This window comes from Excalfactoria chinensis, chromosome 11 (assembly GCF_039878825.1).
Source record: "Excalfactoria chinensis isolate bCotChi1 chromosome 11, bCotChi1.hap2, whole genome shotgun sequence".
NCBI lineage: Eukaryota > Metazoa > Chordata > Aves > Galliformes > Phasianidae > Excalfactoria > Excalfactoria chinensis.
This window is the reverse complement of record NC_092835.1, coordinates 8,625,666-8,651,465: the sequence shown is the minus strand read 5'-3', so window position 1 is coordinate 8,651,465 and position 25,800 is coordinate 8,625,666. Positions and strand designations below refer to the sequence as shown.

Below are 25,800 nucleotides of genomic sequence, written 5' to 3'. Positions count from 1 at the left end.
CTATCTTCCAGCCCACATTTATCCAGCTTGCCAGCTGGGCACAGCCAGCTTGCCCTGAGGCAAGTCTGTACAAGAATGCTGATTGGCAGCTAACCATTCAGAAGAGCAAAGAGAAGAAAAGAAAATTTGATTTTCCCCTCAATTGGAACACACACAAGGGCTATCTAACTGTTGATTTATCAATAAATTCAAAAGTTATCTGCAGGGAGAGAGAAGGAAGGCAAATAGACTGTTCCATCATTTAAGGGTAGCTTTCCTTGGAAAGCAGGCTAAAGAAGAAAGAATACAGCACAAATTTCCCCCAAAAAACATGAAGAAACCAGAGTACAAAAAGATAAATGTATAAGAAATCAACTTGTCATCCACAACATTCATCATGTGTGGAAGCATCACGTCTTCCTTGCTCTAAATTACACTAGTCATAAGTTCTGCTAGCATAGGACATCAGAAGCAGGGTACATTCCAAAGCTGTATATTACATGAAGATTTGGCACACTGCTTAAATACTTGGACTGTACTTGGGGCAAAGACGGGAAAATTACCAGCATGCTCCTGAAACAATAATTTCATCTAAGTTGCTTAAGTTATACTCTCATAAACAGCCATGTATGCAGCCTCACTGACTTTCTGACTCAAGAAAAGTTTTGATAACTTTCTTAGAGACTTCTAAAAATAGCTTTTGTATATTTTTTCTGCTATATCAATAGACACTTAAAAGCAGCAAAAGTAGCAAAAAAACATAGCGCAGAAATGCCAGGAGAACTGACTGTGCGAAAGGCTGGGAACTGTTACTACTTGTAGTGGTGAAGAAAAAGATACTGCTTACTAACCAGGTCACTGGATAGTTGGTTCAATTGCAGATCTTATTTAAGCCCCAGCATTCTACATTCCCACCTTAATTGTACCATCTGCTCACAGTATATATATTTACAGACATATAGACAGAAAAAATACAAAGAGAAAATAAAGATTAAAAAACTAATGTTGATCAAGAAACTGCTGTTGAACACTTGATTTTTTATTTTTATTTTTTTTTGAAAAAAGTTATAATTATTTCCTTTTTCTTTTCTGCTCCCCTTAATGTGCTCTAAGGTTGATACTGTGGACGTCTTAACTTTTAGATTCATAACCCAAATTCAGCATTATAAAGTAGCAAGGAGCTACACATTTAAAACATCAGGAAATGCATAGTTTGAAAAAAGTTGCTTGCTATTAAATAATACATTTGTTAAATTTAAGCATTTTCAACATCAAGCACAATCCTTAAGCCTTTAAAATGACTTTAGCAATGTAATTCTGAACTTTTCCTGGAGCTATGATAAAAACATCATCAAGGATAACAACAAAGGTGGAGATGGAGCAAAGCAAGGCTCCAAGCTGTAATTTTAACCGATCTCTCCACTTGAATTTGTGTTTTTACATTTTAAAAAGGAAAATTAAGGTCATGTTTTTCATTCAAGCATTCTTGCCAGTACACTACAACTGTAAAAGACCATGAAGACGTGAGGAACGACTGCAGGAACATTTCTATTCTTTGTGACAGAACTTAAGTCTCAATCGCTCCTCAGGGGTATCACTACAAAGTAGTTGGTTGAGTCACTTGATCATATGTGAAAAGTATGAGGGATCACAAATTAATACTCCCAAAATGAACAAATTTCTAATCTGCCAAGCATTTACAGAACAGCATAATAAGGTCTGTCTACATATTAAATCTTAATTATGTTTTTGAAAGCATTAGTAGCAAACCACGGCACAGTCAGCATTTAATAAAGCTCTACAGCATATGAAATAGCATGCAAAGAAAGTAAAAAAAAGCACTGGAATATTTTTGTTACAAATAAACTGTTCTCTACTTAAAAGTTTGCAATATTGCAAGAGAATTTCTATAAAGTTAGAACTTGTATATAAGTTTCAAAAACCTTGAGGGAAAAAGCACTCAGCAATATTATTCTGATATTGGCATATGTGTCACTAGCACAAGGTTGTTTTTTCACAAACATAAAAGTGCCTAAACCTTGTCATTGAAAACTTTCAGTTTCCAAGAAGTGAAAATTTTGAAGAGTGCTATTATCTACTTCCATATTTGATGGGTACCGACTTTGCCGTGCTTTAGAAATTTAATTATATTTTATTGATCAAACAAACCAAAACAAATCATAAGAGGAATACTGTCCTATCTGAGGAGCAGGACAAAACACTATCTTTGCAGACAGGCTTTCAAAGAATCAAAAAGTTACTTGAATAATTTATACTTAAAGAGGACTGACAGGATGGAGATCAAAGATAAATTATTTGCAAAACATTAGGTCTGACTGATTACTGATGTGATAAATTATTGAATGCCTGTATAAAGCCTTTACATTTACACTTAAAACAAAAAAACTTTAGAGAATTGGTTTTAAATGGTTAAAAAGCATATATTTAGAGCTTGAATTTGTCTTGTCCTTCAACACAAACACCAGGAGAGAGCCTATTTGGTCTCTATTTGCCCTTATCACAGGTCAGCCAGAAGTGCAGAAAGCACTCACTGCTATCATCTTAAAGTTAAAAGAAACTTCAAGTTTTTTGTGTTCAACATTAGCCACAATTGGAAACAGATTTCTCAGGTCCAGGCCTCATCTGCTGTTACAATAGGCTTGCATAGAGCAAGATGGAAGGAAATCACAAGAATTCATCCTCCTTGCATCTGGGACATTCCTAATTTGTCTAAATTTCTATTTTACCTCCTTTAACAGCATCAGATGGGGAATAATTAAACCAAGAAGCACTTGGCCATACCTATCTACCCCATCCCCAGAGCATAAAAAGTACCTGACTGTGCCTTGAATTGCACCCATGAATATAAGCTCATGCATCCTTCCTCCTCATTCATCCCAAAACATCCACTACAGTTTACAAGCCTGTCTCTCTGTAATTTTCCCCATCAATAAAAATAGTGTTTTTGAAAGAATTACCCCACTAAATTGCTGAAGTAATCTTCGAAATCTTTAAAATGATGTCATTCTTTAATTAATTTCAATCCTTCATTTTAATAGCATGAAAAAAGCGATGATTTTATAGTTCTGTTGAAGGTGTCAATCCCTCTAAAATTAAATATTATTAAATACATCAAGACCAGTCAAAGTAGTCATCATGCAAGACTTAAACGGTACAGAAACTTCTGACAGCTAACAGTTGACAAAAATGGGGAAAAAGTGGTGAGCAGTTTCCTTCTAGAACAACACTAACAATATCTGCAGGTCCTAAAACATACCATGTGTTCTCTACAGAACGAGGTCATGAAATCAGCAGAAAGCAATAGGCACTTTGCCTAATACTATGACATCATTCATTCTACACTGAGCAACAGCATTTAACAATCAGCCTGACTAAACACAGTGAGGAAACAACTGTAACACATTAAGAGCCCAAGGAGCCATAAAATAGTAATTACTGAACTTACTTGTCCCAGTCTAATCAGGTTGGGCTTCAGGACAGGGGACATCTCCCATGCAGCAGTGTCCTCAGCCATCAACACTGCATTCAAAACTCTATCAAAGGGAAAACTCCATCTTACACATTAAGCTAGACAGTTGGGGATTGAACACAACAATGAAAGAAACTGAGGAGGTTGGTTGGGTACAAAACGCTCCAGAGTTGTCTGGAGGGGCTGCCAGAGCCCCAGTCTACCTTTTAGTATTAAAAACAGAAGGAAAAGCTTGTTAAATGGAGTGATGTGCAAATAGTAAATCACTAGCTGTGATGACAGGGATTAGAGATTCCTAGGGGTATAAGATAACCCAGCAATCCTGGCAAAACAAACAGTATCATGATTTTAGCTGTCATCCTAGGTTTTCAGTCCTTTAAACAAAAAGAAGCTTCACTTTAAGTCTTGCTAAATAAACAAATAAATAATTTAATCATTGTTGAATTGCTCTACTGTTAAACTGTCTGGGAGACACAATGAGGAAAGGTAAAGCTAAAGCTTTAGTTGCTTCCTTCACAAAATCAGCAAATCCAAAGTAGTTTGAGCAGGTGCCTCTGAGAAACCTGGAATCTGGAGAGTGTTTAGGGAAACCACAGGCTAGGGAACGTTTTGTGCCTAACTAGAGAGAATTGGTGCCAAGTGCTTTGTGTTTTGGTAAACAATTCCCTCTGGCAGGTACAAAACAGCATCCCTTCAGTGAAGGGCAGATGGCCAAGATTTATTCCACAGCTCCAAATCAATCCTGAACTAACTGTTATGGGAAAGATTTGGTAAACTAGCACCCCACACTGTTCAATCCTACACTTCTAGTTTACCTTCACATAAGCTGACTATGCTAGAAATAATGACATTATCACAAACGTTATGTACAAAATAATGGAAGACTCCAATTAGTTACTTCAGTAAGCTTGTTTATGTAAGAACATTCTTCCTTTCATAGGATAAAATCTCATGAGCTCACTTCTGGATAAAAGTGCATGATCCGCTTGAGTACTCAGGATTTGCTGGGGTCTAATGTCTTTTCTGTACTGCTTCAGAGCTACGCAGCTTGAGATGGTTCTTCAGGAAGCAATTCAAGAAACTGAGAAATCAGTGCAACACTAGTTATTTATAAATATACATATAAATAAATCCAACTTACAGATGAAAATCCTTGAAATACTTAGGTATCTTCAATGCAAGACACAGGAGAAAAGAACAGCCATCAAATTCTAATGCAACTTAATGCATACAAAGTCTAAATAAATATTATGGAAATTGTCATACTCTCTTCCTCTGCCTTCTCCCAAATAAGTGCCAACCAAATTATTTTAGCAAAGTAAGATTCAGCTAAGACTCAACATCTGCAGGAGAATGCGCTGCAGAGAAAAGCACTCAAAGTTTTTTTCAGGTACTACAGTGGATTTAACTTATTCAGTACAAATCATACTATAATAAATTTTTTGTGCTTCTGCAATTGTACAAACAGTTAAGAAAGGTCATACTGAATAATACAGTCCAGCACCCATTCTCTAACAGTAGGAGCATGAAATGCTGCTGAAAAAATATAGAGTGTCCATGTAAAACTGCAACCATATACAGCATATATAGAACCCTAAAGTTCTTCTCTTACTCTTTACTACCTCTTGATGGAATTTTTTTTTTCCATTAATGTTTCAAGTCATTTCTTGAACCTGCAACATCCTAAAATAAAGGTTTGACAACTTTTCACCTTTGCTTGTTATGAACATTCACCTCCTAATTTTACCTAACACCCCTAATTCTTACAAGACTGAGACCAGAGTGGAAAATAGCTCCATTCTAGGGAGTCATGGCAGTATAATTATTTTAACACAACAGAGGCAGGGAAAGAGCTGCACGGATCAAAAATCCACGTCTAACCAGGCCAAAACGCCTATTCTCTATGCTTATTCAAAGCTATTATGCAAGTCAGTAGGATTTAGAGCAGGGAAAAATATCCAGGCAACAGAAGAAGAATTACTAGAGAAACCGTTTAACCCTTCTTATGTGATTAGCGTTTTTTGACAAAAGTAATGAAAAAATGAGAAAAAACAAAAAAGCCTTACACTTCTTTAAGAAGAATTCTTAAACAACAGCGTAAGTCCAGGATTACAAACATAATTCATACTTTTTGGCAAAAAAGAAAGAACTAATTTGAGAAGAGGTCTGACCTAAAAATATTTATAACCAGGCAATCCAGTTTCCAAAATTCTGTCTTTGAGCTAAGTAATTAAACAGCTAAAAGGCAGCTATTAATCATCCCTAAAGAGTATTTCTATAATCCCAAGCAGTTTGTCTTCAACAGAACCATGCTAGTTGCCAAACAGCTTTACGTACAGTTAAGTGGAGGCCCGTAAAATGGAAGCAGTTGCCACAAATCAGGAAAGCACTAACAGAAAAGCAGCGCATCTAGTAGTAGAACAGAATACTTGGTATTCAGACAGAAAGCTTGACAGCTGGATCAGAGTGGACAGAAAAAGAATCTGAACTCTGAAGGAACAGAAGTGGACTATGATTATTCTTTTCCCGTATTTTCTCTGTAACTAAACTGTATGTTACCTAATTCCTTGTGGAAGAAATCAAAATCTCAGTGTCCTAAACCAAAGAGGAAAAGATATTAAACCATTACAGGACCTCAGGCTTAAGTAAAAGAACAATATGATTATGGGTTTCTGTTAGGTGAACAAGACATGAGAAAAAACTGTTATAAGAATATCAGAAATGACAAGCACAGATGCCAGTATACTGTGATATGGTCCTTGCAATACCAGAACAATCTTTCTCACGTTCCCAGGAGAATAAAAATAAATACCATGAAAAAGAATTTGCCTATATGCTTCTGTTTTTTCGAAGCTGATTATGAAAATAATGTAGAGACTATGGCAACTTATTTTTCCTGAAGAAACTCTAACTCTGACCCTATAAAAGTCTTGTAGGTTATGTGTCTGAAGTGCTATCACAGATGTTCACTGATATTAGGCAGACTAGTTAAACATGAGGCCAAATCTTAAGGAGGCAGGATGGGCAAGTCACCTGGAAAAGATATTTGTGCACAAAGAATAAAGGAAATTATAAAGGATACCAGAAGAGTAGACCATAACCTGAATTTCAAAGTGTCAGCAACAGCATCTGTGCAAGTCCAGGATTCGAGGAAAAGTTGTCAAGATCAGGACGTCTCACCATATTCACTAATTAATGCTAAATCTGTGTATTACCAGATCATCCACCACTACAAAGTGAATCCAGATCAGAAGTGGTCACTTGATTTTGTCAAAACAGATGTGTTCTATGGTGGTTTCTATCAGATTCATACATTTACATTATCGTGCAGGAACAGATGGTACCTCATCTGGCACAACGTCCAGCGATGCAGTTACCTCCTTGAAAACAATCCTTTGTTATCAGTAAAAAGTCTTTGTACTGGTTCAATACTTTTCAGTACTTGGCTAAGGCTTACTTTATTTAACACTAGAGAAACCACAGTCTAACACTCTTGATACCTTAACCACTGAAAAAAAGTGTCAAACTGCCAGTGAGTTATCCTACAACATGGACTTTGTGCGCAGTAGATTCAGCAGCATAAAGAAGACTAACAAATACAACGTATTAAAACAGAAAGTGACATTTTTTACCTGCAGAGCACTGGAATTTTAAGTGAAAATTCAACTTATAGGAGAAAGAAAGACTTAAAATGATGAGGTATTTCAGTAATTTTAAGAAATAAAAACATTGCAACCTTAGTATGAGCAGCAGGATTGCCAAATAAACGTAATGAACAATCATTGCAATATATTTTAGAAACTATTACCTTTTACTTTTTTCCCCGTAAATGATCCTCGAAGATACTGCTCACTGATCAATGACTTCCTACTCCACAAAGATGTTCCAACATGTGTTGAGTTTCGGGACATTAGTACCACCTCTAGAGCATGGAGCTTGCCTACAGGGATAATGTAAGTCAGATTTATTGCAATATTGAATGGTTCTCTAAGGTTTTCTTTTTATTGTTCTTATTCTACATCCCATGTTTATTACCAGAAATCTATTTATGAGATAGATCTTATGAATGAATCTGACAAAGAATGAATCTCCATGGAATGGTATTAATTTTACCCTCCTTTGCAGAGACTGAGAAATTTAAATCATTCTGTTTCCAGATACAAACTTATTCTGAAACTGAGTGACAAATTATAGCTTCATTTTCTTCAAAAATAATCATAGTTTGAACATATCTTCATTTATTTGTCGTAGTGTTGCAGAAACAATAAGAGTAATAAAAAGAAAACCTTAGAAATATACAAAAAATGTTGAACAGAGGCTGCCTTACCTTTCACGGAAAGGCAAGACTCCAAGCTCTCAGGTGGTACTGAAGTTATCATTCCAACACATGTTGGGACATCTTGTAAAACAGGAAGTCTAATCATGGACCTATTAGAGAAAGAACAATGATACATTTTAACACTCTTCTGAAATGTTTACTGGTTGTGTTTATTTGGCAACACTGCTGCTGATACTCAGATGGGAGCTTTTTCCCACCTTTTTTTTTTTTTTAAAATCGAAAAAAATAAATGTAAACCACATTTAATTGTCTTATAATATTGTAACATTTGCAAACAATAAATAGCAGTAAAGAACAACAAATTTGCTATTGAATATAAAATAATAAACTAAATGTTCATAAGTATGAACATTGATAAGGGTAAAGAAGTGGACACCTAAATTAAATTTCCAGTAAACTGCTTGTGTTTCAGAGTGGGAGAAAAACTCTGTACTTACTAAGAAAGCCACAGAACTATTTCTTATGTCAGCAGCTATATACATTTCCATATATGTCACGTCTCCCTACACGTGACATAATTGAGTTCATAGGAGCTTTAGAAAGTCAACACATTTGGCATGCACAGTAAGTTGCAATATGTAATATATAATTACAATTCTTTTCTTTTCCTGGGAAGTGACATCTAAAGTCACAGAAAACACCTCTCTAGGTACAGTTCAACTGGACTATGTATCTTCTTAGGACAATGAACAACTTCAAAATTCTATGCTTGAGGAGAACAAGGACTTCATGGGCTGATTTGCACGTTAGAACCATCTCCAAACACCAGAGCTATGTACACAGTATTTAAGGAGGCCATCGTGACAGAAATATGCTGTTGGAAAAGAGTGGTATTGAAAGGAATATTTCAGTTTGAAGGCAAATCAGCGTACGGATAACACGTTAAAAGTCAATAATGGAAACAACTAGGATCAACAAGAAGTGCACTGAAAACAAAAAAAACAAACATGTTTGCAGGCAATCTGATGGCTCAGAATTTCAGAACCCACAACAACTGTAATCTAAGCAGCTATGAAAACACTCTAAAGTAAACCAACCACAGAAATAAGTATACTTTTATGTTAGAAATGCTCCATATGTGAAAGAGCAATCATCAATAGTAGCTTTATCTCATTCAAACATGAATACAACTTTTGACAAATAAACAGATGAAACAGAGATGACAGAAAGACTCTATTATTAAAACTAGTAACAAATGCTTTAAACAGAGACTCTGAAATCTACTGGCCTGGTTCCATGAAGGATATTCCAGTTTTTAGGTTGTTTAACAATAAAAAATGCCCTCCAGAGTATTCAAACTATTTAAAATACGTACACATGCATACAATTCAGTTGCCACTGTGATGTCAAAATGTAGATCCAATATGCAACAGAATACAGAAAGACAGATAAGCTATTTACTTATGTTTTAACATGCATTCTATAGCAGACACATAATTCAAACATAACTGAACAAAGAATCAAGCAGAACAACGATCAGCATGTCACTAGACAATTAAAAATAAATTGCCAGTAAAATAACAAAGAGGTAAATCTATGTATTACGTTGAACCTAACCCTATAACTGCTACACTAGCAGAGACAGTGGCTTAAACCTATAAAGCTGAACTGCTCTGAGGCCATTTTAAGAATGACTGTAGACTTCTTCTGATTTAGGAGCATTTGGATTCAACAGTGCAATGACAAGTTTCATAATAATTACACCATTAAACCATTACATGTGTTCTGGACTAAAAATCTATTTGGACAAAGCAAGAGAATCCAGTAGTAATTACTGATAGCAAATATCAGAGATGTATGTTATTTTGTCCATGTAATAGACTTCTTAAAGGAAACATATAATAATACTTGCTTATATACATAAATCAATAACTTAATAAGAACATGTTACAGAAAAAAAAGATTTCTTAATGAAGACATAAAAATAATTAGGAATCAATGTGACATAAAAATTCATAATTCTTCAGTGCGTTTTTATCACACATTCAAGTATAAATAGTTTAGAAATACAAGATGGACACTAAAAATGGATTAAATATGGCCAAATCAGTCCCACGCTTCTTACAATGTCACATTTGTAATTATTCTATTTAGCCAGAGCTCTATAACAACACAAACTGAAATCGAAACATTGAGTGAAGAACACTGAAGGTGATGTGAAAGTGAGAAGGAAAGAAACTAACACAGAGAGCAAAATAAGACAAAATTATGTTTTGTTACTATTATTGACTGCAGACAGTTAATTTAAGGTTAAGAGTCTCCTTCTCAGAACGTGACATTTTAGGGATAGCCATGGAAAAAGCAAAATGGCATAATCTGGTTGGAGAGGACGTAAGAACTGAAATACAGCTGTGGGAGTTAATATACTGCAAGCACTAAACTTGTGAGGATATTATGCTCTGGTGACCACAAAATCACAAGCAAAGTTTTTGCAATTGCTAGTCCTGAGACCACCAATTCTCAGTAAAAAGACTGAAGGACACATCATTGTCATGAGTGGAAATTTTAAAAGTAACCTGCATAAGAAAAGCAAACTTCATCCCACCGTACCATGCTGGGTAAAACCAACAAGATATTCACAAGGGCTTCTGCACACACACAAAAAAATGTACTGCGCTATGAAAAACTCATATTCCCATCTTGTTAAAACCAAACACAAACGAGGAAAAAAACAAACAACAAAACAGTCAAACATGAACTGCTACAAGGTATCCAGAATAGAAAACCACAGCCTGATAAAGAATAGGGTTAATGACTGCAATTTAGTTATTAGGCTGATCATTACATTCTCACCATATACAGTTCTTATTTAAATACAATTCTTAGCTATTGCTTGTTAATGTTTTACGGTATTTTTCCCCCTTTCTTTTCTGTATATGCACCTTTCCATGGACTTGGTTATCACACAATATACGTAAGATCACCTTATTAACCCATCCTTATGTCCTGATAACATTCACGTTATTAAAAATACAGTATAGTCTAACTCTTATCTGATGAGTCTTGGGAACAATGCTGTAACTACAGTAACTCCTGAATCAAGGACTTTTTATGTTCACAACACAGTTACAAAGCACAGTTCCACTCTTAAAACAACCTGCTACACCATACCATCTTATTAAAGTGTTGACCCTTTTGATAAACAGTGAAGACTCGATGTCTAAAACTATCTTCTAAAACCTAATAAAACCAATACAGCATTCTTACCCATGAAGAAATAGCTTGTGAATGAATAAAGTGAAACATCCACAAAATTATTTTCCTTGTTTCTTTCCCACAAAAACAAACAAACAAGCTAGGATTTTTCAGCACTATTCAGCTTATCTTACCCACTCACTTTACTAATGGAGTTAAAGGCCCAGAAAGTTTTTAAAGTTTACATGCACATCAGCACATGCACGAAGAACATCAGTCTCTGCCTCTGAACAAAAGAAACAACAGTTTTACAGCTCTTTGCATGTGTTTCGTTGTGCTGTTCTGTCATACAGAAAGATCTGGGTTTAAATTTTTATGATCCTGTACGGAATAGCAAAAGAAATACATTATCTACTCAGAAATATCCACTCTTGGTTTCACATCAAAGAAACTGAAACAGTCACAATGCTGTCTTCTTACAATAACAAACGGCAATGATTACCAGACAAAGACAACTAGATATCAAATTGGACAAGGAAGCATGTGGAAAGCAGATGAATATTTTTGCATGAATTACCTTTCAGTTACTTCCTCCATTTAGATGGATCAATAATAATATTACTCATTTAGATTTAAAATAAACTTTGGATGATAGCTATGCCAAGTTGAGCAGTAGAGATAAGAACATACAATATATTAAGAAACCTCTTTCACTATAACTTTGAGGCATTTGGCAGGTGGTTACTCCCAAAGACTGAGAAGCATCTGTTCTTGCTTTAGCAGTTTATATTCTGACTCTGGTGAATGGAAGCACGATCTCTGAAACAGCCTTTGGGGAACACTACTGAGTTGCTGGACAGAAATCTTACTTGGAAAAGAGAGGAAGAGATTAATATTACAGAAAACTTGAAAGATCTAGCTTCTGAGAAGGGAGAACAGTTTCCTAATACTGTACATACCACAAATCTCTCTATTACTAAAACATTAAAAACATGCCCTGAACCTAAGGTGATCATTAAATATGAACAGATTTAAAGGTAGAAAATAAGGTCTATTTAAGTCATACTCAGTTTAAAAGAAGAAGATGCATTTTATCTCATTTGTCAACAGGCATAACAAAAACAGAAGAATGAGGACTCGCATAAGACACTTTCTTTCCCTAATGTGTCTGAGAAGGTCACAGCCTCCTGTGCTAAATCCTGGTGTGTCTAGGCACAGCAACACATGGTAAGACTGCATTTCATCATGATCTTACAATGTTGTTATTTTAAGTGCCCAGTAGCACACACTACTAAATTTGTGTGGTCCCATGCAATCAACAAATCTGGCCACACACAGTGAAAACCAAGCTTCTAAAACTTCAAAATCAGCTGAAGGAATTCTCTTCTCAAGAGCCATAGATCCCAGATAGTAGCCACTAGTGAACCCCACAGACACTTTCGAAACTATAAAAGGCTTCATATAAAGACAAAATAAAGCTCCAAAAGTGGCTGCAGGAGATCACTAGGAGTGGCCGCTCTTTTGGATTCACTGCTTTTGAGAAGTAAATCCCTGCAGCTGCTTTTAAAAGCTTTGAAAGTTTCATTTCAATTATCAAAGCCAATAAAGCTTCAAAAACAGCCATAGGGATTTGCTCCTCAGAGAAGCAAACCCCAAAAGGCAGTGATGAATAGTGTGATGGGTTCTGTGGTTCTTAAAGTATGTACAGATTCCTGCAAGTCCTGCACTTGTAATTACAGCTCCATGTTGTGCAGCAATTGTTACACCCAGACAGTTCATTAAGGCTTATATGGCAAATTTATTACTGATTTCCCATTCTTTTTAACGGTCTCCATTTCCTTTTTGTTTTCCAACACCTGTATAAACCATTATGTGAGCATCCTTCACAACACTTTCTCAAACAAATTTCACAAAAATCTTTCTGCCTTCCCATCTCAGCTGGCACATGTTGCACATATGCTTTCCCACACTGCATCACATAATGTAATTGTCATATCATTGCAACATGATAACTAAAACATACAAAATTCATTTCTCAGAATGGCTTCAACTAATTATAACACAAAAGTGAAGCTCAGCAGTAGTTTAAAGAAGAAACCTGCTGTAACTGCAACTTGAAAAGGCTTTCATTAAATCAATGAACATAAACACAATATTTCAGAAATATCCTTCAAACCTTAAAAGCCTACAATCTTAAAAACCTAAATATAATGATTTTTAACAAGACCTTAAAGCCACAAGGACAATGATTCCCTACAGATTTTCCCAAATTTATGAGAGTTCTTAGAAAAATAAAAAAGCTTCTGTGCACTTGGAGCTCTGTCTCTTAAGACATTGATGTACCTGAAAACATTACCAAAAATTATGGTGAAAAGATACACTTAGGTAAGATACAATCATACACAATATATTAATTATGTATGTAAAATAAAATACTTAATGAGCATGCCTAATAACCTTAAAGCATCGCTAATTTTGAGTAATTATTTTTTCTACTGAAATTTATAACATTCATTTTCAAATGGCAGAGTAAATAAATAAATCTTTTGGAAAAATACTGGAAGAAAATCACTGTGACCCTAAATAGATGCAAGCATTAGGAACTGAATTATTGGTTTGCATGGGGGAAAAAAAACCTTGACAGGAAACTTCAGCAATCTGTTAAATCTTATTCACAGGTGTCCTCTGTGACCTGAACTACTTAATTTACCTCTCTGCTTCAACATTCTCATGTGTAAAACATGAAGAAGGATTGTGAGAAATAATTAATGTTTGCAAAGAGCTTTGAGATCCTTGGATATAAAAAAACATGGGTAAAGTATGAAATATGAAAGGACCGACGCGATGTTTTTTTTCTGATTTGGTATAGCTCACTTACTTCTATCACAGAAACCTTGAAAGTTCAAGAATACAAAATTATATGACAAAAGGTAAAAGCCCCCTTACTTATAACAATCTTAACACTAAGCATATTCCGCTACTCAGAACTACAGAACAAAAAACCACCAAAAAGAGAGGACATATTTCTCACCCATTTCAAGTATGCGTTTATGTAGAGGTATAGCAGCAAGAAAGGGTTCATCTTTACATGACTGTATCTGGGTTCCAACCAAGTCAGAGTTGGTAGCCATAATTCGGGCACTTTCTTCATTTAGATTAACACCAGCCATAGAGGCAACGTCATTGATGTCATCATCATCTCTATAATGAAAATACAAATAAAAAATAATTATCCATAGGAAACATTCAATTAATACATACAAATTAACTGCTACTCCAAAGCACGCAACAGGCTTGCTGTATAGGCCAACTTAAATCACATCTATCAAGGTCTCAATTCTCACATTATATATTCTAGATTCAGAATTAACTATTTCTAGATCACATTGGGAAGTGATAGAGGTGCCTTTTCTTCATCTGTGATTAACAACAATGAATTCACAGGTAAGCTTGGTTTCCAAGCATGGTTTAATTGTACAATACTATTTTCCCTAGCAACATACAAAAACAGTTGAACGTGTCATCTAGTTTTAGAAAAATGAACTGCATTTCAGACGATGGTAGCAGCATTTCCCAAACCACTCTTTGCTCTGCAATACCCTTCCTAACAGCTTGATGAAGGACTAACTGACAAATTTGAGTTTCAGAAGACAGATCATACCGGTATCTCCCAAGCATCTGTTAACTCCTACCTCTATAAGAGATGGCTCATAACTGTGGAAACAAACCATCTGTTTTCAGCACTTTCTGCTTTGGAGCTATTTGTGACACAGACACTGTATCTGAGTGTATTCTAGGAATGACCACACAACTGTTGAGAATATACATATGGAAAAGATCCATGCACATCCAACTTCAAACTTCTATTACTGCATAAAACAAGCAGTTTAATTTAAAAGATTTATATGAAAACATACATACGTGACCTTCTACATGCTCTAGAATACCTAGTTTCGCCTGCTAAAACAGTAAAAAACAAAACTACAAGTAAGGATTAAGAGCAAAAATAAGGAGAGGAATCTAGAAATCCATGCCTTCCCTGTCCCCCATACTCCTCCAGATGTCTGCCTCAGAGAAACCAATTTTTTCAAAAGACTTCGGTACCTTGTTAAGATATTGGTTTTGCTTTCTTTTGAAGGGATTTTTGCCTGGTGAAATACACTCAATACTTGAGGCTAAAAATGGCAAATTTTACAATGACTGTCCAAAAAAACTTGTTACTTGCACAAGTCAGCTTTTGTTATTTTCCACAAGAGCTAAGAACTTCATTTCTTCTCCAGAGTTTTAATTCCTGAGGATACTGTCACTTTTCACGGAGCATTTTTTTGTCTGTTTAAAATTCTACCTTGATAATCCCGAGATTCCAAGTTTTACCTTCTCTTTTTGGTACGCAGTATCAGGAAAGCAGTTACTTTTTTTTATTATTATTATTGAGCACAAAATAGTAATTCATACAAATTATCAAAATCAGTGCAATAGCGCTTACAAAGAAGACTATCAACGTAACTCCTGGACAGAATTATTTCCTGTCAACTTACAGCAGCAATTCACTACCACCAAGTACATCTGTTTTTATCTTATATCAGCAAGAAGACAGATGTTAAATCTTTTCATTAATCATGGTTAACAATACAGATTTTCCAGTCTGATGGTAAAATTTCTATGATTATCCTTTTTTACTTTGAGAAATTCAACACAAAGAGAACTTGGTTTTGGATACTGACATAAACACCTTTGTATACAAAAGAGGGCCAGCATCTTTGCCATACAATTTTCTACAGAAGTCAACTTCTAACTCCATGTCTTCAAAAGTCATTCAGTGGAACAAAGATGCCATCCAGTGGTTGGCTAGATTGATGATTACTGTCTATCTTTTCTTTTTTCATCCTGGCACATAAAACTGAAATATTAGCACAGTTTTCTATAATGTACTTCAAAGATTTTATTTAAATTAAGACAAGACATTAATAAAATCTGGAGGCATTTTACTTATGAATAAATCTCCTATGTGTGACTGCAGAGTAATACTTTCTCCTCGTGCACTTTTTAAGATTTGAGCTCATGATGTCCAAATCTCCAATAGTGAACTATTCCCAAAGAAATTAAAAAGTAAAATAATATAAAATAATACATAAAACAACCGAGACAGCATAAGCCACTGATTCCTCACTTTTTCCAAAGTAAAATTTCATATTTTTATAGCAGTCCGTGCACATATGCAAGACACTAAGCACTAAGGCTACAAATCAGGTGAGCAGAGATCAGCTACAGCACCGGATGGAATGTGTCACTTGAAATTACAGCAACAGCCACTATTGTATTACCTTTTAAAAGCATCCATTTTACATATGCAAATTCTATTATAATCCTTATTCTGACGTTTATAGGTTTAATTCTGAGATTCATCCCTACCACTTCTTTATCATACAGTTCATCCATGAAGTCTATGTTGGACCTCACCAGCAACAAGAAAAGAAGAATGACAGAACATACTACATTTGTCATCAACACTTCATTTTATTTTGACAAACGTGGAAAAAATACATGCTCATCTCTGAGCCTGAAACGTTGATCTGGAAAAAAATAAGGAAACTTAAAATTACAGCTTATGATTTTAAGAATACTGTTCTGAGGTGAAGTCACCCATTTAACACCTGCATTCACTTACTAGTTTTTCCAAAAGGGCACAGTGCTTGGCGCCTTATCAGATATATCAGCAAGCATTTTGAGGTTTTTTGCCAAAGCTACTTTATTAAACATTGATTTAAATAAACTGAAGAGGCAGTAATAGACCTATCTGATTCAGAATGCATGTCTTTTGGGCAGACAAAAGACTGAAATGAAGTTGATTATTTTATTCCAGGGTATACTATTCTTCAAAACAAACCACTCAACAGTATCAAATGTGAATACTAAGATAAGGTTCAAATGGTAGCAGTCATTTTATGACATGAATTACTTAAAAAAAAAGTGCCCAATTTTAAGTACAACGCCTCTGAGCTTCACTCAGTTCTGTTAGGAAGTGATAGGACAATACAGGAGTACAAATGCATACCTCTGTTCTTGTAGACAGAACTGGGCATGTTCCTGGTGTAACCAAACTGCCCTGACTCAGAAGCTGGAGTGGCTGACCACGCAACATTCCTTCCAACTAAAATGATTTTGACTTAATTTCAGAGGAAACAAATGATTCCACTTTTTATTTATATTGACCACAATCTGAACTGCAGGTAATAATTATTTCAAGAGCATGCTATTTTCATTGTCTTCAGTAGTATGAAACATCAGTGGAAGCTCTAATGTTTCTAAATGAGACCAGCAATGTACACAGCAGCTGCAGCACAATATGGAGGCCCCATGCAAACATCAAGGGGCAGTCTGCTTCATTTCTCCTAACCACATAAACCTCTACTTGCACTTTATTAAGTACCAAGACTGGACACCCACTATAAAACAAAAAATATTACAAACAATGCAATTCCAATTTCCATTCATTTATGTAAATGTAGAAAGGTCAACTAAATTGAACGGTCTGTATTTTCCACCTAAAAATTTAGTGATAAATTTTAATATTTAAAAAAAAAGGTGACGTAAAATTTCAAATTTATATCATCTTTGTAGTGCAGAAGCCTCAGGGCTGAACACTGTACGTCATAGAGCAGCTACCACAATATCTGGTGAACTCATGTACGCAGTCTTACAATTAATTAACTAATGCTGACATTAGAGGCTAAGCTGTAATTTGTGACATTCCTAATTGCTACGTCTCTCATAAAACTCCTTCCACTGTTTCTCAGCCTAGAACAATGTCATAAGTTTAAAAATGTGTATGACTGCAAGAAACCAAAAATAGCCAAGTGCACATTTCCATTTCTGGTGACCAGCACCTTCCTTACATGAGTAAAAAGCTAGAATAAGTTATTTTTTAAAAAGTAGAATATAGAATAATGAAACAAATATGCAATAATGAAACACTAAGGGCAAAATAAATTTATACATAACACAACTATTTTTCAAAATTCTTGCTTTGCTTTAGATGCCAGTTTGCCTTCTGGCTAAAAACACATTCTTCACACACGCTGGGAATGTTGAGGAAAACTAGTCAGCATTCAGAGGATTAATACAGATTTCCAGCTCTGTGCCTTTAGGCTTAATAGTCAGACATCTATTTGTCCTCAGGAAAGGTTAGGGGTTGAAATGCAAATATGCAAACAACTGAATTCTTTGTTAAGATATCAAGGAAAAGCTTGATCTTTGCTGCTGTTTAATAAATCCCTCCAATTTTATGGACTTATTTAAATGCAGTATTGTGTCTTACTATTTTGAAGGAGAAAACAATGCAAGGAAACAAACACATTCATTCTGACTAAAATTTGTTCTCTAGAGGAAAAATGACATACACCCTTGACAGCTTATTTACCAAACTCACTAAAGATTTATTGATTTATCAATCAGTGCCTTGAGCATTTGCTTCTCCCCAAGGGAAAATTAACAATTCCAACTAACCTAATATATTCTATGTATAAACTAAGTGAATGCAAGAATCAATCCTGGCACAGTTTACAACATCTAGTTAAAAAAATGCTGTCCCTTTTGGTGTATGTAAAATTGAAAGCTATACTAACGAAGAATAAATGCTCATGTTGCTTACAAACATAAAAAATACTTATTAAGACAGTACAATTGAACCCATAAGACATTTTAAATCATTGAAATACTCAGTGGGAGGCAAAAGCATTGGAAAGTAAAAAATTGAATGATTTTGCTTCTAGATTAATACTAAGTACTACTGCTATTAGTTGCAATACTGACATGCCTCAAAGCAGAGATATTTCACAAAGAGCTACAAAATCTTTTATTGCACCTGAAAAAGTCTAAGCCTGCAAAATTAATTACTGGTTTGATGACATCAGAGCAGCATAAGAATTCCTGGATTTTAATTTCCTTCTGGACTATTTTGTCATTTAGTGAAGGAACAGGAAGAAAAAGAAACTGCTCAACCATTACATGCACATTAAATGTACTCCCAACAGTGGAAGATGGGGGGGAGTGGGGGGGGAAAGGAAGAGAGAGAAATCAAAACACAATACACAGAAGACCAGTTTTTCACTACAAACAGTTAACATATCCAAAATATAAAAGAAAAAACAACCAAACACAGAAGTTTCCAGTACAAAAGAACTGCAAATAGCAGCTCTATGCAGCAGCGCTCCTATGCTGAACTTTGCAGCACCAAATTACTATAGAAACTCACAGAACAACCCAATCTCTGCCACAAAAGTAGGCACATGAAGATAAAGCAATGTTTTATCTTCTCTTAGAAGTACACTTACACAGAGAAACTACACTAGCAAGAACAGTGTTTGCAGTATGCTTATGTGGAGATGGCTGCAGCTTAGCAGTCATCTATCAACAGGATGCCTTGTCATTACAATTAGCATCTTCTCAGCAAGATATATTCCATATGAACATTCAAATCTCATACATAAAAGCAGCAGTGTATTTTTTAAAGCTTCATATACATAATTTCATTTACCATAATTTTTATTGGAATCCACAGAAGTGAAGGCTTTATAAAACATTCCAAAGTGTATTTAGATAAAAATCCTCAAGACATGCCCCACCACTCCTTTTTATTTTCTTTTTCTAATACAACTAAATAAGGAAATTATCATCCAATCACAGTAAGAAAGCCAGGAATTATTGTAAAACACTGCCCTCTGGTGTTAAACCAATTCCAAATTTTACATTTCAGACCCCCCCCCTCCAGCCACCCTCCTGCATTCTTTTTTTTTTTTACCTGAAAGAACCACCTCCAGGGTCATTCAGCTTGTTTTTCTGATTTGCAGAGACCTGAACACCAAAGCCCCCAGGACTTTTGCTGGCTTGTATTGTTGGTGCCTTCCCTACTGTGCCTGAAAAACACCAAGCGATGTTATTATGAGCTGTCTTAGACAATTTACATCAAAGAACCTTCTGTCCAGGAACTAAATTTAACTGTCTGTAAATTGCAAACAAAGGAAGTTATTATTTTTAAAGATTACACTGCTGAAGAAGAACAACTTTAGACATAAAATTTGTATTAACATTACAGTTTGCTCTATATTTACATAATGCTGAATATTCCATACATGAAAACCATTGGCCAATGTTGGTTACGTTACACACAAAGGTTGTGTGTTTGCAATTGGCAGTGAACCATTTTTCTTTATATTCCGCACAACATACAGAAACAATTTCACATGTTCTTAACGTAGATGTTTTTAGTCACTCAAGGTATTAACTACACCTTTTACATTTCCTTATACAGTCATTTTTGATGCATTGCTGAGTTCAAAATGTTACTTGAAGTATTTTTAGATATTTCTACTGTATGTGAAAGGCCCCATACTATCTTAAAATTTGACATACCCTCCCTCGTAAAGGTTTTCTTTTACTTTCTTACTTTGAAAAAGCTCTTGCTTAAAAAGTAATACATATCTGCTTTTTGACTTTGCAAGTCTCTATGTATGAGATAATGGGATTCCTAACTGAGCCAAATTGTGGTGAACATTCAGCTTCTCGTGAAACCAAATTAAAAAAATAAAATAAAATAAAAATTAATTCCGGCCTGACATTTGGAAAATCTAATAAAAAATAATTATGTTCATGCTGTTAATTGGTAAGTCAATGGACATGTATTAATTGTCATTAGAAAACACTGAAACAGTATTTGACTCAAATAGTACTGACAAATGAAAAAGACTTACTACGTCTTTCTTCAGTTCTATTTTAAGACCTGCTTAGTTTGGACATATTTTGTCCATTTCTTTAAACCCCACTCATATGTTCACAAGTGAAAGTAATTAAGTCACATGTCTACTTGACTTCAGAGATTTTAATTTGTTGTTTTTTTCTGTATATCATTCAATTGTACTGAATCACAAACTATAGGAGTTAAGACTGAGAAGTACATTAAAGTTCTTCCTGCACATCTATGGATCAATTGCCTAAAAATGGCATGGTATGAATGTTAGTAGAAATAAGCTATTCTACTCAGATGAATTCTGAAAACCTAAACCACATCTATCACAATAAATCCTTTTAGCACTTAGCTGAAGCAGAAGGGTGAGCTTTTCAGAGCCCAGCATCTCTTTTTCTTTCCCAGTCTTCATCTAGCGTAATATACGCTCTGAGAGCAAAACTTAATTGACAGTTTTCATTCAGTTAATCAACCTCGACAAAAACATTTTTGCTTGAACCTTCAACATTAGCAAATACAAAACAAGATTCAGGACTTCAAGTTCTAAGCCTGTGGAATAAAACTATTTTGTCATCAGAAAATTGAAGGTCTGTGAGATGTCACAGATAGCATTATTTCACGGCCCGGTCCATTTAACTATTTCAGATTAACTAATTGAAAAGTTTTTACTAAGTGAATTGAAAGGAAAGAAATTATATCATAATAAAAATGAGCAGATCTCTGCTTTCAGCAGCAAGTTTTGAGGAAATTAAGTGTACTAGCCTTGAAAATTATTGCAATGGCTGCAGTAAGGGAACAGTAGTACTTCTCCAAAATAAACATTGCAGCTAATATCAGAGTCTCTTCTTTTCCACAGATGATAACTTTTGACCCCCAAAATTAAGGGAAGCGTACAACAACAGTGTAGTTAACTTTTTGGCTGAAGGAAAGCTATATGTCTACATTGGAAATTCAAAAAAGACCTTGCTTTCTTTCACCCTGTTACATAATTCTGCTCAAATGGACCTGACAAAATAAATGTAAGTTTGGAGATGACATGCAAGTCTTCCAGTTTAAATCACAATTGTGTGTGATTAAAGAGTCAGACAAAAATTATGGCTCACCTACCAATTTACACTATGGCATACTTTGAAAATTAAAATCACTTGTGGGTGATTTTTCATGAGATTGGTAATGACATACAGAGTCTTTCAACACTGGGTCCTTGCTTCAAATTTCAAGTAGCATGATTCTGAGAAATAAACCCACATTTTTTAGCTCCTAAGTTCCTAGTTCTGTCTTTGCACACACTAAATATCTGTAATGAACACGCTGACTAATGATTTTACCCTTTGACTCTATTCCTCCATTGTCAAGATTCAATTCACAGATATTTTGTACTGATAACTGTTTTGATAAAAGAGTGTGACTTTTTCCTTAAATAATTATAATGTTACTTCCCCAGTGTGGATGCCATTTACTACTACGACACTTTTTAGAGTCTGCCACATATCTATACTATAGCATTGAAAGCATTACAGTTTCCACATGGATGCATTGATATTAATATTAATGTAAAATGCTACACTCTGTGGAAGTCAGATCAATTCTGGCATAACCATCCTTGAAAAGTCACACTCCACAAAATTTTACTCCAGTAATTTTCTATACAGACAAATTTCTATTCCAGTATCTTACCTTTTTCTATGGGAACCATTAAACCAGCATAAAACACAATTATACTGGTGTTCACAGAACAAAATCTTAACAACACATCACAATCAAAACATACAGTAATCCAGCAATATGCTATAGGCATTTCTTAGAGCTGTGAACACACAGGCAGATTTTTCTCCAGACATGGGCTGCAGAATATATAGTCTTCACAATGGGGCATTTTTTAAACTTCCGTTCCGTGTACACACACGCTTTGTGTGTGTAATTAAAACAATGTAGTGGTAGGCTTAAAAAAAAAAAGCTTGTAAATAGGAATAAGCTGACTTGAAAGCACAGCTTCACATGAATTGACCTTTATGGACTTTTTCTTAACCCAAACTGCCAGTTAAGTTGTATTTCACTGGCCAGTTACTGGCTATCAGGAATAAATCTTTGATCTGAAGTCACTGTTTAAAAGATGGTGATGCCAGTATCATGCAAATTTTTTGCATACTGTTCTCATTCCCAACGTAAGAGGCAGTATACTGACTAAGAACAGAAATTAAATCTGCCTTTACTCTCAGACGTTAGAAGTGAAAGTCTGCACTGTAAGGCACTGAATACTCTTCCCGTTAATAAACTCAGGACATGAGTGTCAGTGCTATCAAGTACATACCTTTTATGACAAGTAAATGCACATCTTTCTAACCTGAAAAAGCAGTCTACAAAAGGATTACACTGACACCTTGGTCTCCATGTCCATCCAGCCTTTGGATTCTCTAAAGTGAACAAGATATCAACTGCTATTGTGTGTGTTGTTTGTTTTTTTAAGCTTCCTTTTCCCAAGACCAATGAAAAAGACAAAACAATTGCTTCCATGTATATTTAAATTAGTTTGGTTTCTGATTCAGTACCCCATGATGATAAACTCTGTATTCCATTACAAATCCTTGATCATCTAAATCCCCATATCCAAAATGATACTCTTCCATGTAATTATACACCAAAGCTAAAAGGTCTAGGGTGGTAGAAAGGAACAAAAGGATACTTTTGGGTTCAAAACCCTCTTAAAAAGTGGGATGCATCAGCCAGACATTCACCCACCTGTGCACAAACCCTTGAGAAAGTTGTGTATACCGTTAAACCTTTTTCTCCCCTGGCATGACAGGTTGCTGCAAACTGTCTCTGACCTCACCAAAGAGCAAACATACTGGCAGAAAAAAGCATGTGAGCTGAGAAATTTCTCCAACTCCTATCTTGACCTCTGGAGCTATAACATTCTGCTTCAAGAGCAAGAGATAAAGTCGGATGATTAAATTGAGGAATTCTAGAAGCTTCAGGAAAAACGAAGCATTTCTTTCTCGGCCCAGAGTTACAGTGTGCAATAGTAAAAGTCAGGTTCCTTACTGCTGAGTAAGAAACTAAGCACATGCAAGTTGAATTCTAAGGTAACTTCAAAATAGTTAACTGCATAGGTCTGAAATGTTAAAACTGCACAGTGAAAACATGCACTCCTCAGCCAGTATGAAGTAAAAAAAAAAAAAGTGTCAAGCCTGCTAACATCAGCACTGTAAGTTTTTCCCATGCTACTAATTTGTAATTACAATGAAATTCATACACAGGTAACAATCTCACTAAAACATTTAAACCCATACCTTGTGGTCTAATGGTCTGAGTTATTACCACTGGCATCCTAATCTGGGTAGTCTGGCAAGCAGGGTTTCGTTTCACAGTTTGAGCAGATGTTGACTGGATAATCTGCTATTATTAAAAAAAAGTATACTTATATTATACTCTTTATACACAAACACACACAACGTAAACATACTAATACCTGCAGTTACTAATATAAGCATATGGATCTCTACAAGCACAACCAGCTAGTGACAAAAGTCATATTCACGTAGTGCATGTGGTTGTGTGTGTGTGTATATATACATATTTTGCCTTTATGTTAAAAAAGATAAAATAATATTTGACACAAATGTTGTATGTCACAACCTTCATAAAAAAATGAGAGGCAAACATCAAAGTTCAGACTTTTCTCTTCACAAACTTTACTGAGAAGAAAAGTATTTGCAATAGAAAATGCTGCAATAATTTCATTGGTTTACATCTACAGCTGTTAGGTCTCTCGCTATAAAGCTATGCTTTTTAAAGAAAATACATACTAGAAGTAAAATCCAAGATATTATGAGTTCTAAAATCAGATGTACACAAAAAGGAAAAGTAATATTTGGGGATTATTATTTATCTTTTAAATGTTAACTGGATGTTCTCGTGGCTTTGTTTATTCAAATTTTGAGGTCCTTACCCAACACAGAAACTGGATCAGAAACTTAGAATTTGGATCAGAAATGAATTCAAAGAAAAAAACAAAAAACAAAACAAAACAAAACCTGCAAAGGTAATTTCTAAGGATTACTAAAAGAAATCAGGGCCAAAGTATTCAAAGACATATTGAGCAGAGGACTCAGTGATACACTTGGATGCTGCAAAGCAGGGGAAAAAGAAAATCCATAAACTTTGAAAATACAGGCAGATAACTGTAAATAAATTACAACCACAAAAACCATGGAAGTCACGTGCTCTTCACAGTCACTCCTGTGTTGGCCCATAGCATAATACATCCCGTTTCTGAATTACAAGTCACTTTCTTGCACCCTTATTACCTCCACAAAGACATCATGTCCCGCTACACAAAGCGAACAGAAAACAATGCATCTCTAGGTGTTACTCTTACAAAGTATATGCAAATGCAGTGTTTAGCTGCGTAATGACAGACCAAATCTGACTTCAAAGCGTGCTATGGAGAAAAGGAAAGGAGAAACATATACATATATATACATGTATGCATACATATATACACACACATCTTCAAATGAAATGTAAAAGTAGAGAATAAAAATGAGCTGGGGAACAGACAGGCAAGTGTTCCATCAACAGGAACCAGGGCTCCTGAATCAGAAGGTGAAAACTACAAACAGGAGAAGAGAGTAACGAGGAAACAAGAATTCTAATATAATCTGGAGGAAAAAACAAATAGGGACATTTTCAATTACAGAAATTGCATCCCGTACAACCTAAAATATTAAAAGCTGTGAGGTCATAATAAACCTGTGGATGTAAAAGTATTAAGAATTTCTAATTTGCAGAAAGAGAAAAGGGGAAAAAAAAGAACAGATTAAAAATTCAGCTTCAACTGTAGACACAAGAATAAGTGAGTATTTGGAATTAGCACAGAAATGGAGCAAGTAGACTAAACGCACCAGGTCAAGACAGACAGTGAGTAAATAGCAGCATACTCAGGAGGGAAAGAATAAAGTAGCTACCAAGTTTCAAACTAGAGAAGAATATAAGTGACAAGTGAAAAAGAGGGAAAAAATTTAATTAGACTCCATTTCCAGGCACAAAAATTTCCACATACAAGTATATTTTCATAAGGAGACATAATAGCCCAAAAGTAAAAAACAACTATTT

At 35.1% G+C, this 25,800-nt stretch overlaps 1 protein-coding gene across 1 annotated transcript in view; it reads right to left on the bottom strand.

Annotated features, from left to right (window-relative positions):
* Positions 1 to 25,800, bottom strand: part of LOC140257111 (transcription initiation factor TFIID subunit 4-like) — a 126,736-nt gene that overhangs the window by 75,764 nt on the left and 25,172 nt on the right. Inside the window, exons 8-10 of the mRNA XM_072346133.1 lie at positions 23,976 to 24,081; positions 19,744 to 19,858; positions 13,975 to 14,144 (exon numbers count right to left, since the gene is read on the bottom strand). Coding sequence (XP_072202234.1) covers positions 13,975 to 14,144; positions 19,744 to 19,858; positions 23,976 to 24,081 — 391 coding nt within the window. The remainder of the gene's footprint in view (positions 1 to 13,974; positions 14,145 to 19,743; positions 19,859 to 23,975; positions 24,082 to 25,800) is intronic.